This window comes from Juglans regia, chromosome 13 (assembly GCF_001411555.2).
Source record: "Juglans regia cultivar Chandler chromosome 13, Walnut 2.0, whole genome shotgun sequence".
In the NCBI taxonomy this organism is placed as follows: domain Eukaryota; kingdom Viridiplantae; phylum Streptophyta; class Magnoliopsida; order Fagales; family Juglandaceae; genus Juglans; species Juglans regia.
In genome coordinates this window covers 13,929,886-13,940,432 of record NC_049913.1, presented here as the reverse complement: position 1 = coordinate 13,940,432, position 10,547 = coordinate 13,929,886, and the positions used below count along the sequence as shown (strand labels likewise).

The 10,547-nt window shown below is 35.4% G+C and overlaps 1 protein-coding gene across 8 annotated transcripts; it reads left to right on the top strand.

Annotated features, from left to right (window-relative positions):
• Positions 1 to 1,731: 1,731 nt before the first annotated feature.
• On the top strand, positions 1,732 to 8,847 carry LOC109008662 (DExH-box ATP-dependent RNA helicase DExH15 chloroplastic). 8 transcript variants are annotated; one of them, XR_004797999.1, is made up of 10 exons: positions 1,732 to 2,267; positions 2,427 to 2,602; positions 2,696 to 2,809; positions 3,544 to 3,652; positions 3,740 to 3,826; positions 4,741 to 4,859; positions 5,287 to 5,464; positions 5,599 to 7,874; positions 7,975 to 8,187; positions 8,367 to 8,847. XR_004797999.1 is itself a non-coding variant. In XM_035684488.1 (9 exons), the coding sequence occupies exons 1-8, from the start codon at positions 1,788 to 1,790 to the stop codon at positions 7,852 to 7,854; spliced, it is 3,519 nt and encodes a 1,172-aa protein (XP_035540381.1). In that variant the 5' UTR covers positions 1,733 to 1,787; the 3' UTR covers positions 7,855 to 7,874; positions 8,382 to 8,847. The 8 variants fall into 8 exon arrangements, 2 of the variants coding, with proteins under 2 accessions (XP_035540381.1, XP_035540380.1); XR_004797996.1 differs by having other exon boundaries at positions 1,733 to 2,267; positions 8,028 to 8,187; XR_004797998.1 differs by having other exon boundaries at positions 1,733 to 2,267; positions 5,599 to 8,168; positions 8,382 to 8,847.
• The last annotated feature ends 1,700 nt before the right edge of the window (positions 8,848 to 10,547 follow it).

Here is a 10,547-nt window from a genome sequence, read left to right as displayed (position 1 = left end):
AGATATAATAAATTTTATTAAAAAGTTTTATTTGCAAGCGGTGTGGAGGACATTCATTTTATATCATAGATATAATATGATTTAATTTACGAGAGAAATTTAAAATTTTGAATCTTTCAAATTGACATGTCATGTTAAAGATTGTAAAATATAAATGCTATGTTTTCACTCTCTTTTTTTTGAAACAGACGTTTTCACTTAGTTTTAGGTAGAATGATTCACCAATTTATATTATAATAATATAAAGCGTTGTATTTACAAGTTGGTATTAGGGCTATAATCGGGTCAAGTCGAGTCGATCTTTAGTTTGTTGAGCTCGACTTGATTCAAAATATTCAAACTTGAACTTGAGATTTTTATTTATTTTTTGTTCGAGCTCGGTTCGGTAAACTAAACTCTCAACTCGAGCTTGAGTTTAAGCTCATCCCACAAACAAGCTCGAATTATTATTATTTTTTTAATTTTTTGAATAAGATTTAATAATTAATAAATTAGATAAATAAAAAAATATAATATTAAATTTATACAACTAACAAGTAGAACCTCTAGTTAATTATACGATTTTAAAAATTTATAAATAATTAATATCTAACTAGCTGATATTTATCCATAATAATAATATATTATATGTCTACATATATTATTAATAAATACACATAATTATTTCATATGTGGTTTCCACATATTAGTATATGAAATCATTAAATCTTATCGATTAATTATTAAATAAATTATAAAATATAATTATGAAGTATATTTAATATATAGACATAAGTAATTAGATTATATATTATATATTTAATTATAAAGATGTTATATTTATATTATTAACTAATACATATTATATAAATGAACTTTAATCAAATTGAGTGAACGAGCTGAGTTGATCATAAACGAAGAGTTTTTAACGAAATTTAATGAGTTGAATCGAATTTTGTAAGCTATATGCCATTTATTAAGAGTATTAGTATTGGTTTATGCATATGCATTGCAAAGTCATATTTACATAACATGATCTTAAAATCTTTCAAATTAGTTTATGCATATCCAAATATTTAGCTACAACAGTTCTTATCTAAATTTGGATAACTACTATTCACCCTACAAATCATATTTTAATCATTATTTATCTCTCATCTCACTCTCTCTCTCACAATCATTTATTTTTCTCCATTCTTCAACAACACAACAAATCTCCACTTACACATTCATTATATTATTATAATATATTATATATATATTTTTTCATTTTATTATATTTTTAAAATAATATATAAAAAAATTATATTTTTTATTATTATATTTATATTATTAATGTCAAATGTATGTAGTGGATGCTAATTATAAAATATATATAAAAAATTGATTTTAATAAAAAATTAATAATAATAAAATAATAATATTTTATCTCAAATATTCATAAGCTAACGTGCTTGAATGATAAAGTGGATATGTAAAAGAGGTGACTTTGTATATGCATATGTATAGATCAATGTTAATGCTTTAAGGGTGTATTTGGATGTTAAACTGAATTGAGTTGAGTTGAGTTGAGATGATAAAATATTATTATTTATTATTATTATTTTAGAATTTAAAAAAATTAAATTATTTATTATATTTTATATTAAAATTTTAAAAAATTATAATAAAAAATTAAAATGAATTGAAATGTATTTAACTTCCAAACGATGCCTAGTCCAGCGCGGCTGGCTCGCTCGCCATAAAATCACGTGATTCCGTATTTAGCCACGGTGGAATCCGAAAATCCCCGAGAAATCTCTCCCGCCATGAACACGCTCCCTATCCTTTCACCTCCATACCCTTCGACGCTTCCTGTCCTCGCCTTCTCGACTTACACAACCTCTCTGTATCCCCAAACTCCCGTCATTTCCCAGTCCCTAGGGTTTTGTTCCCCCAAGTCACTTGGCACACTTCCACAATCAAGATCTTCAATTAAGTCCCCGAGTTCTCTATACCCCGTAGAACCCCAAATCTCCGACGCCGACGACTACGAGGACGACGACGAAGATGACGATGTGGCTGCTGATGAATACTACGACATCTCCGGCGATGTATTGGAAGGAGTTGAACAGAGCGACGATGAAACCGAAATTCCTATTGCTGCAACAGAGGCGCCGACTCCGCATGAGGAGTCCAAGTGGCAGAGAGTGGAAAAGCTTTGCAACGAAGTCAGAGACTTCGGCGAATATATTATCGATGCCGATGAGCTCGCTTCGATATACGATTTCCGCATAGATAAATTTCAGGTTTATTTCTATGCAGATATTCAAATCTTAAACTCAGTTGCCTATTCGCAAGCATACAAAGATTATATGTATTTCTTATCTTGTATGAAATGTAGATATTCAGGTCAAAGAAAATTTTGACACTCTTAGTAATTATTTTATTTTTTCTCTTTTGGGCAGCGTTTGGCGATACAAGCATTTTTGAGAGGCTCATCGGTTGTGGTCTCTGCGCCGACGAGCAGTGGGAAGACTTTAATTGCCGAAGCCGCCGCAGTGGCCACAGTTGCCAGGCGAAGGCGAATCTTCTACACGACTCCACTCAAGGCACTATCCAATCAAAAGTTTCGCGAATTTCGGTATATAAGTCTTTCTAAATCAGTGTAAATAGCAGAAATTTGAATTTGTCAACTGTACTTATGCCGCTGTATTAATAATGTTTTGTGGTTCAGCGAGACATTTGGAGACAGCAATGTTGGCCTTCTTACGGGGGATTCTGCAGTGAATAAAGATGCTCAGGTTTTGATTATGACTACGGAGATTTTACGCAATATGTTATATCAGAGGTACATTATAGTGAATTTAAAACTCTAGTTGTAGCTTATGAGAATTGCTTAATGAAGGCGTGATGTAATGTATAAATTTGAACTAATGTTATGATCTGGTTTTGCAATCCATTAGCTGGCTGCAGACTACATATTATCGTTTTGATCTGTAAACTGACTGCATATATCTTCAGCGACAAACTATACGAATATGTTATTGCACACCTTCTTTACACTTCTCTTTTGCCTACTTCTCATTCGTACCTTGTAGTTTCAATTAAGGTTAACTGATATGATAACTGGATGTGAGATTAACAATGCCAATATGGCCTGGTTTGCTTTCAAGATCCAAAATCTTGAAAACTTTGAAAACCTTTTATCTCATCATTACAACTTTCCCAAATCTCCACACAAAATAAAATAAACAATTTAATTTTTTCAAATCCTAAAACAAAAATAATATTAAAAAATATATTCTAACAATATTTTATTCAACCTTTTAACTTTAATCTCAACGCATCTCATCTCATCTCTGAAAACAAACGAGGCCGTGTGGAGAGATGTGTACAGAAGCTTTGTAAATAGAATTATCGAAAAATGTATGCTGGTAGGAAATATCATTAGTGCAGTAAGTGTTTCCTCAACATGGTTGCTACCTCTAGAAATTATCTGTGACCTCCATAAATTTGTTCTTCATTGGTTAAGTTGATTCTCTAAATTAAAAGGATGGTGGTTTACTTCATATTCACATGCAGTGTTGGAATGGTTTCTTCTGATAGTGGACTGTTCCATGTTGATGTGATTGTTTTGGACGAAGTTCATTATCTAAGTGACATATCTCGGGGTACAGTGTGGGAAGAAATAGTAAGTACATTTTCTTGTCCAGGATCTCATTTATTGCCAATGATTTCCTCACACTTTTTCTTCATATGGCGTAATCAATTATTTCAGGTTATATATTGCCCAAAAGAAGTCCAGCTCATATGCCTATCAGCAACAGTGGCAAATCCTGATGAGCTTGCTGGTTGGATTGGTCAGGTATTGTTTTTTTTTTTTTTTTCCCTAGCTGACCTAGTTTATGTTTTGGATATAGCGATACCATTTGTCACATGTTGAAATGGAAAGATGAAGGCATTATTTGTTCTCCTTGCAGAGTTCTATTTACAAAGAAAAAAAATGTGCCATATGTTGATAATGAATTTTTTTGCGATATTTTTTTGGGGAAATACAGAACATTTTCAGACACCATCTGATGTTAGAAAAAAGGCCTTGTCCAGCAGATAGATTTTCTTGCTTTTGTTAATTTAGGAGAGCTAAACAAATCACATGAGATATTTCTATTGGGATATTTTTTGTTCATTAGGCAATGATTTGTGCTATTGATCCTGCAGTGCACAATTAAACATATAGTTATCAGAAATACAAAAAACAAAGGTTCAAAATGAACTGAGGGGGTTTCTTTAAATATTTGCCTCAGTGAAGCTGTGTCTTAGCAATGCCATCATCCACTATTTTCTCTCTTATTTCAATGTGGAGTTAATTACACAAACTGATAGTAAATCTATATTTTCAAAAGGGATAGCAGTAAGGACTCATAAATTGGGGTCGTAGTATATTTCATAGTTGCTCTTTCTTTCCTTTTTTTTTTTGTGAAGTTGGCAACCCAAATTTTGATGTCTAGAGAAAATATTTCTGATTGAAGACCCTTCATGATTCTCTTCTACATTCTTTCTGCCTTCTGGTGTGTTGGCCCGTCATTTCTTGCTGCTAGATCCGTCATGTAATCATTGGTTGTCTCCTGGCATCATCAACTCGTCATTACATGTTGTTTTCATACAAAGATAGAATAATTTCCACTGTCAACTCTAGCATTGGTTTCTAACTGCTGTCGGGTTGACTGATCTATAGACTTGTAGGAGGATTGAGTCTTTCTAATTTCATCCTTTTTCTAGATTCATGGTAAAACTGAGTTGGTAACATCCTCAAAGCGTCCAGTTCCATTGACTTGGCATTTCTCTATGAAGACAACTTTGTTACCTCTTCTTGATGAGAAAGGAACGCAATTGAATAGGTATTTTTCTTAATTGATTCTTATGTCACTTCATTCACTTTGACTTATAGCTTCACTATAGATGAATGCAAGAATAGGGATACCTTTAAAGCATTGAATAGTTAATGTTTTTTGTAGACTAGTTGCTTTGGTTTCTATTGAATTATCATTTTAATACATTACAAAACAAAAGTAGCTGGATTCTGCCAGCACTTGAATAAAAATTACTAGCTATATTTTGCCAGTGGTTATTCGCGTGAACGTTCACAGTGAAAGTTCGAGGTTTGGTTCAGATTACCATAAGTATGATACACTGTACAACATATAATTTTTTTTTCCTCTTCAATTAGTTGTATCTATCCCCTCCCTTCAATCTGTTATTTGAACGCATGGATGGAAAGTTATTATTTTCAACCACTTTCATTTTCTTTTTTCTAAATTGGAACAGGAAGCTGTCACTCAATTATCTGCAACTTTATGCTTCAGGAGTTAAATCTTACAAGGATGATGGGTCTAGAAGAAGAAATTCAAAAAAAAGAGGAAGTAACATGAGCTATGACAGTGTTGATAGCATGTCCGAATCACCTCTTTCAAAGAATGATATAAACACTATTCGACGTTCACAAGTATGGGCTCATTGCATCAATTCTTTTATATAACAGTACTGTTTTCATTTGTATGGTCTTCATCTACCTGATGCTTTAATTTTCTATAGAATGACAAATCAATTTGATTACTGGAGTGAACTATTAATTTTCAGGTCCCTCAAGTTATTGACACATTATGGCAGCTTAAGGCAAAGGACATGCTGCCAGCAATTTGGTTTATTTTTAGCAGGAAAGGATGTGATGCAGCTGTCCAGTATCTTGAAGATTGCAATCTCTTAGATGAGTGTGAGATGAGTGAGGTTAAACTAGCCTTGAAGAGGTTCCGCATTAAGTATCCTGATGCTGTCAGGGAGACTGCTGTAAAAGGACTGCTGCAAGGGGCTGCTGCGCATCATGCTGGTTGTCTACCGTTATGGAAATCATTTGTAGAAGAATTGTTTCAGCGAGGACTTGTCAAGGTTGTCTTTGCTACTGAAACACTTGCTGCCGGAATCAATATGCCTGCTAGGACAGCTGTTATTTCATCACTCATGAAGAGGAGTGATAGTGGACGAACCCAATTAAGCTCAAATGAACTGCTTCAAATGGCTGGGCGTGCTGGACGTAGAGGCACTGATGAAAGGGGTCATGTAGTACTTGTTCAGACTCCTTACGAAGGGGCTGAAGAGTGCTGCAAGCTTCTATTCACTGGAGTTGAACCTCTTGTTTCACAGTTTACTGCTTCCTACGGTATGGTGCTGAATCTTCTTGCAGGTGCAAAAGTTACTAGCAGATCTAATGAAGTAAGTGAAATGAAATCTGTAAAAGCGGGTCGAACTTTGGAAGAAGCTAGGAAGTTGGTTGAGCGAAGTTTTGGAAACTATGTTGGCAGCAACGTTATGCTTGCTGCAAAAGATGAGCTTACTAAAATAGAGAAAGAGATCGAGATGCTGACTTTAGAAGTTAGCGATGAGGCCATAGATAGAAAGAGCAGGAAAGTTTTGTCAGAGGTATCATATATGGAGATTACAGATTTGCAGGAAGATTTGAGGATGGAAAAACGTCTTCGGACAGAACTGCGAAAAAGGGTGGAAGCACAAAGAATTGCTGCTCTGAAACCTCTTTTAATGGAATTTGAAAATGGACACTTGCCCTTTTTGTGCTTGCAATATAAAGATTCTGAAGGAGTTCAACACTCACTGCCTGCTGTTTATTTGGGGAAGGTTGACTCACTCAATGGTTCAAAACTTAAGAACATGGTTTTTGCTGACGATTCTTTTGCACTGAATGTAGTTGGGACAGAGTCAAGTGTTAATGACCTTGAAATGGGCCGAGATGTTGAACCATCTTATTATGTGGCCCTTGGTTCAGATAACTCGTGGTATCTATTTACAGAAAAGTGGATTAAAACAATGTATAGGGCAGGCTTGCCTAATGTTGCACTAGCTCAAGGTGATGCTTTGCCTCGGGAAATTATGACAATGCTTCTTGATAAGGAGGAAATGAAGTGGGAGAAGCTTACTGCTTCTGAACTTGGTTGCTTATGGTGCATGGAAGCATCTCTAGAGACATGGTCTTGGAGTTTAAATGTGCCAGTTTTGAATAGTCTTTCTGAAAGTGATGAGCTGTTACATATGTCAGAACCATACTGTGAAGCTGTTGAACGCTACAAGGAACAAAGAAATAAAGTTGCACGCTTGAAGAAAAGGATAGCACGTACACAAGGTTTTAAAGAATATAAAAAAATCATTGACATGACGAAGTTGACCGAGGAAAAGATAAAACGTTTGAAGGCTAGATCAAAACGTTTGACCAATCGAATAGAGCAGATCGAACCATCTGGCTGGAAAGAGTTTTTGCAAATCAGCAATGTCATACATGAAATTAGGGCATTGGATATCAATACACATGTAATATTTCCTCTTGGTGAAACTGCAGCTGCAATTCGCGGAGAAAATGAGCTTTGGCTTGCAATGATTCTCCGCAATAAAATCCTTCTAGGCCTAAAGCCTGCACAACTTGCTGCTGCCTGTGCAAGTTTAGTTTCTGAAGGGATCAAAGTTCGTCCTTGGAAAAACAACAGCTATATATATGAACCTTCCACAACCGTAATCAATTTAGTCAAGTTCTTGGATGATCAAAGATGCTCCCTTTTGCAACTTCAAGAAAAGCATGGGGTAAACATTTCTTGTTGTTTGGATAGTCAATTTTCGGGTATGGTTGAAGCCTGGGCATCTGGGCTATCTTGGAGGGAAATGATGATGGACTGTGCAATGGATGAAGGAGATCTAGCACGCCTCTTACGGCGCACTATTGATATATTAGCTCAGATTCCTAAATTACCTGATATTGATCCACTGTTGCAAACCAATGCAAAGATAGCATCTAATGTCATGGACCGCCCTCCAATCAGTGAGCTGGCTGGATAGTGTCGTATTGCCACCATAAGGTACTTGTAAAATTGTGACCATTGTTTCCTACAGGGTCAATAGCTTTTCATATTTCACAGCATCTGTTTAATGTATCTGATTGAACTTCAATCAAGAAAGATAACCGGCTTCACGTTTGCAATGCATAATGGATTTTCCACACGTATTACCAGCAAAAGGCCCATTTGTATTCTGTGGAGGTAAGCCTTTCTGGCTAGGCTGAATACTGTCCATGATGTCGAATGACACATCACTAACCCCAGAATAAAATGTTGGCAACAAGGATGCAACTACTCAGAGGACACTAAAACCAGGTGCCTGTCAGCAACTAAGGTTGTTTGCCATTTGCTATTTCAAAGCCAGGAAAACTTTTGCACGATTAAATTTTTCTGGCTTGTTTATTCTCAGATGCTTTGGGTTTTTACTTAGCTCACTTCCATTGTGCAATGCAATGATTTTGATAAACTAATCAATTGATTTGTTAGTACAATGATTTTGATATCTCATTACAGGTCGTATGCTTTCAGATTATATATTGGTGGGAAATGATGTATGGAAGCTGTACCCCCAAATCCTGTCAGCGGAAGATGCATAGTCTTCAACTTGCCTAATTCTTCATCCATTGTTCTCTTGATTGAATGGTAACATTTAAAGACTCATTTTATGTTTGATGCAGTAATTGGTATCGAAGTCTTGAGCTTTGCTGCAACCCTGTGTCATACTTGAATCTCTCAGCCCTACCTTCTGGAAAAATAGGCCCATCTTTTGCTTAAGAGGGTGTGCTCATACTCCATGCTCCTTTTTTAGATCTATCCACAAAAATACTGTTACTCTTTCGAGTTTTTTGTGCGTAGTGATAGAGGCTGAGCAGTCTTCCCCCTTTCTCGTACTATACTTTTATTCGCACTTTAGAGAACAGAAGAGAGATTCTTGAACTGCATACCTAATGTCTCGAAATTACAAGCAATTCTATTCTCATTTCGCGTTATTGGAGATTGTTGCATTCTTTACTTCATCATTTAATCAGTTTTTGTTTTTTCAAACGACAGATTAGCCATTTTAAGTAAGAACCCGTTCTGATTCCTAATTTGGCATGCTATTTCAAAGAATATTTAGTTCATATACAAACGCATCCTCGCCGCAGCTAAATGTCAATAATAAACACTTACCGATCATGTAGTTGACCACATTATTAACATGCTCCATTCAAACTTTTACAGCATGAATACTTTAGCGACTATAGTTTTAGAGCTGGCAATTTGTTAGGTTCGCCTTGATGGAGATAGGTTATGCACATACGAGAGTCAAACCGAACATAATTCAAAGAACTTTACGATCCTTGCGGGATCTGTATCATGTGTTGAACCCTTTTGACAATTTAATTATTATAGTCAATAAATCCTAATCTTTCGACCTGTTTACAAACAAATTGTCGGACAACTTGGTCTAACGTGTGCAGGTCACACGGTTTGACCCAAACTCAATCATGTGAAGGAAGCCCAGTCCTATTATTTTTCAATTCTGTTAGGTGCAGTCGGCCCTTACAAACGGTGGGCAGTCAGCCAGACGTGGCAATTTGCCACATCAGTCAATTAAGAAAAAAATAAAAAACAAACAACGAAAAAACCAAAAACAAGAAATGCGGGAAAGATGTTATTTTAGCTTCTTCTTCAGGTTTTTTTTTTTTTTTCTCTGAAATATTCTGAGTTCTGGGTTGGAGTGGAAAAAACTTTCACATTGTGCTTGCTTTGATTGTTCAAAGAAAGTGGAAAAAAACTCGGAAAAACGCTGAGTCCAGTCGCATGGGGTAAACGTCATCGTCTTCTTCTGCTTTTAGTCTTCGACATCGTCGTCTTTAAACAAACCGGTAAGAAATCACTGTGGGTCTTTGTCTTCTTCTTCACAGTGCTCTACCGTGTGGGTCTTCTTCTTCTTCCTCATGGAGACAACTAGACATGGAAGTTGGATCAACAATAGTGCACCTGCTCCCTCTCTGTGTGAGTCTCCTTGCAGCTGAGAGTCACAAAACTTCTTCGAAGCAACTAAAGTTTTCCAAGAGAACACGGGAGTCCAAGACACCTATTTACAATCCTAGAAAAGGTAAAAAGGAAGAACTTCCTACTTGGTTCCCGAGAATTTAAGAAAATGAACAATTGGGTTTCCTTTGGAAATTAAAAAAAAAAAAAAAGAGTTCCGTTGCGAAGTGGTCCAGCTGTTAAGATGAGAAAAGCAGCCCTCCATTCACACGGTCAATGTTTTGAATACCATACCGGATGCTGTACCGGTCAAGGCACTAGAACGAAATATTTTGATACCGGTACCGTTTCGGGATAACATTTCGGAATGGTCGATATATAAATAAATTATATTTCAAAATTATATTTCAAAATAATAGTCTATATATAAATAAATTATATATAAATACATATATATATAAATTATAAATAGTCTAGTCTGAATTGAGGGTTAAAAAATAAATTTATAGTTTGAAAAAACGAAAAAAAAAAAAACACTGGCCGAAATATCGGCCGGTACGGAACGAAATTCAAAACCTTGCACACAGTAACACGTAGACAAAAACACAATAAACCCTTTAAGCCTCACCACACAGAATCACAAGTAATTCTATTCATAGAATTAGGTTACAACTTTCACATTTCTTTTCGTTTTCTTGCACTTTGTTGCGCCACCAA

Excerpts from the sequence above, each read along its gene's own strand:
- LOC109008662 (XM_035684488.1), top strand. The coding sequence starts at position 1,788 with ATGAACACGCTCCCTATCCTTTCACCTCCATACCCTTCGACGCTTCCT. Across the intron at positions 2,603-2,695 it reads CAAAAGTTTCGCGAATTTCG|CGAGACATTTGGAGACAGCA; the intron begins GTATATAAGTCT and ends TTTGTGGTTCAG. Across the intron at positions 3,653-3,739 it reads GTACAGTGTGGGAAGAAATA|GTTATATATTGCCCAAAAGA; the intron begins GTAAGTACATTT and ends CAATTATTTCAG.